This window comes from Aplysia californica, unplaced genomic scaffold (assembly GCF_000002075.1).
Source record: "Aplysia californica isolate F4 #8 unplaced genomic scaffold, AplCal3.0 scaffold01095, whole genome shotgun sequence".
NCBI classification, from domain to species: domain Eukaryota; kingdom Metazoa; phylum Mollusca; class Gastropoda; order Aplysiida; family Aplysiidae; genus Aplysia; species Aplysia californica.
The window spans coordinates 101,552-102,851 of NW_004798365.1; the positions used below are offsets into that span (position 1 = coordinate 101,552).

General features: G+C 40.4%; 1 protein-coding gene across 3 annotated transcripts in view; it reads left to right on the top strand.

Moving 5' to 3' along the window:
• LOC101847782 (protein furry homolog) overlaps positions 1 to 1,300 on the top strand; it is a gene marked incomplete in the record, with an annotated part of 102,518 nt that overhangs the window by 78,845 nt on the left and 22,373 nt on the right. For all 3 annotated transcript variants that reach the window (XM_013089976.2, XM_013089978.2, XM_013089977.2), the window contains 1 exon segment: positions 1,010 to 1,192. In XM_013089976.2, coding sequence (XP_012945430.1) covers positions 1,010 to 1,192 — 183 coding nt within the window.

The following is a 1,300-nucleotide window of genomic DNA, read 5'->3' on the forward strand; positions in this document are numbered from 1 at the left end:
CCCCTCCCCTCCCTTTCCCTCACCAGACGACACCCTGCTGGGCAATGAAAGCAGCGGTAACGAGCTGATGGTGACCTTCAAGGGATTCGACTTCCTGGACAATGAGCTGGAGGAGTCGGAGGTTTGTCCCCTGTGTGCCATTTCGCTACCTTAGAATTACAAGGTTCTATCTGACATTTTTGGCCGTTTTGAGTTACTTGGACCATGAAGTCAGAAATCAAATGTTTTACCTGTTCTGTCAAAATCGTAAGACTATTCGGCGTCATTATCAAGATATTTTAAGAATTACTTTCGAAAAAGCGTAACCATGTTGTGAAACTAAAAATTTTAAACTTCAAATTTCTCAAGACAAAGTACTGAGCAGATGTAACTTTATAATTCTAGGGTAGCGATTTGTCTGGCCTCTGTTGAGAAAAACGCATGTTTGTGCTTTCTATATCTTCAGCCAGCTGTTCAGATGTACTAAGCCTTGAATTTTGAAAGAAAAAAAAAAATATTCCAGTTTCTTATACAGTGATATTGTGCTCTAGTGTGGTGTGCTCCTTCTTTCCTATCAAACATCTTTTTTGTATGTTACATTCTTGTAGTAACACCTTTAATCTTTGACAGTCATACGTCCTGTTTTTGTTGCAAATACTGTAAAACTCTTACTAAAACAAATTGAAAGTGTTGGTTGCATGTGCTCTCAAAATATTTAGTTAAAATCTTAACAGACTTGGATGAGAAACAGACCTGCCAAATATACTGTAAAAATTGGGTTTATTAAAGTATATTGGCTTTTGTTCAACAAGGGCTTGGCAGGTGAAAGATACAAAATCTGCTGTGAAAATTTAGAAATTGTATTAATTTGTGGGTGTTTTTTGAGACCATGTTGACCAGGGTTAGCAGTAACAGTTTGTGTTTATCTATCTTGCTTTTTTCTTAGCATTAAATGGCCATTATCATGTCGGTGTGTTTCTCTGTTCTTAAACAAACGCACTCTTCATATGACCTTTTCTTCTGTCTTCAGTCTGAGGATTTCTTCTTCCAACTGGGCGACCGCCGTCACTCCCTCCATTTGGAGCATTCTCCAACCTCCTCTGGACGTCCAAACTTTGGCAGCGAACCAAACCTGCAGATGATGTCCACTCTGCCAAAGGTTGTAGGGTCACCACGGGACAGCGTCACGGAGCAGCCCTCAACAGATGAGGAGGTGAGAGTGTGGGTCTTTGTGTGTGTGTGTGTGTGTGTGTGTGTGTGTATGTGTGTGTATGTTTGTGTATGTGTGTGTGTGTGTGTGTCTGTGTTAATGGGTATGTGT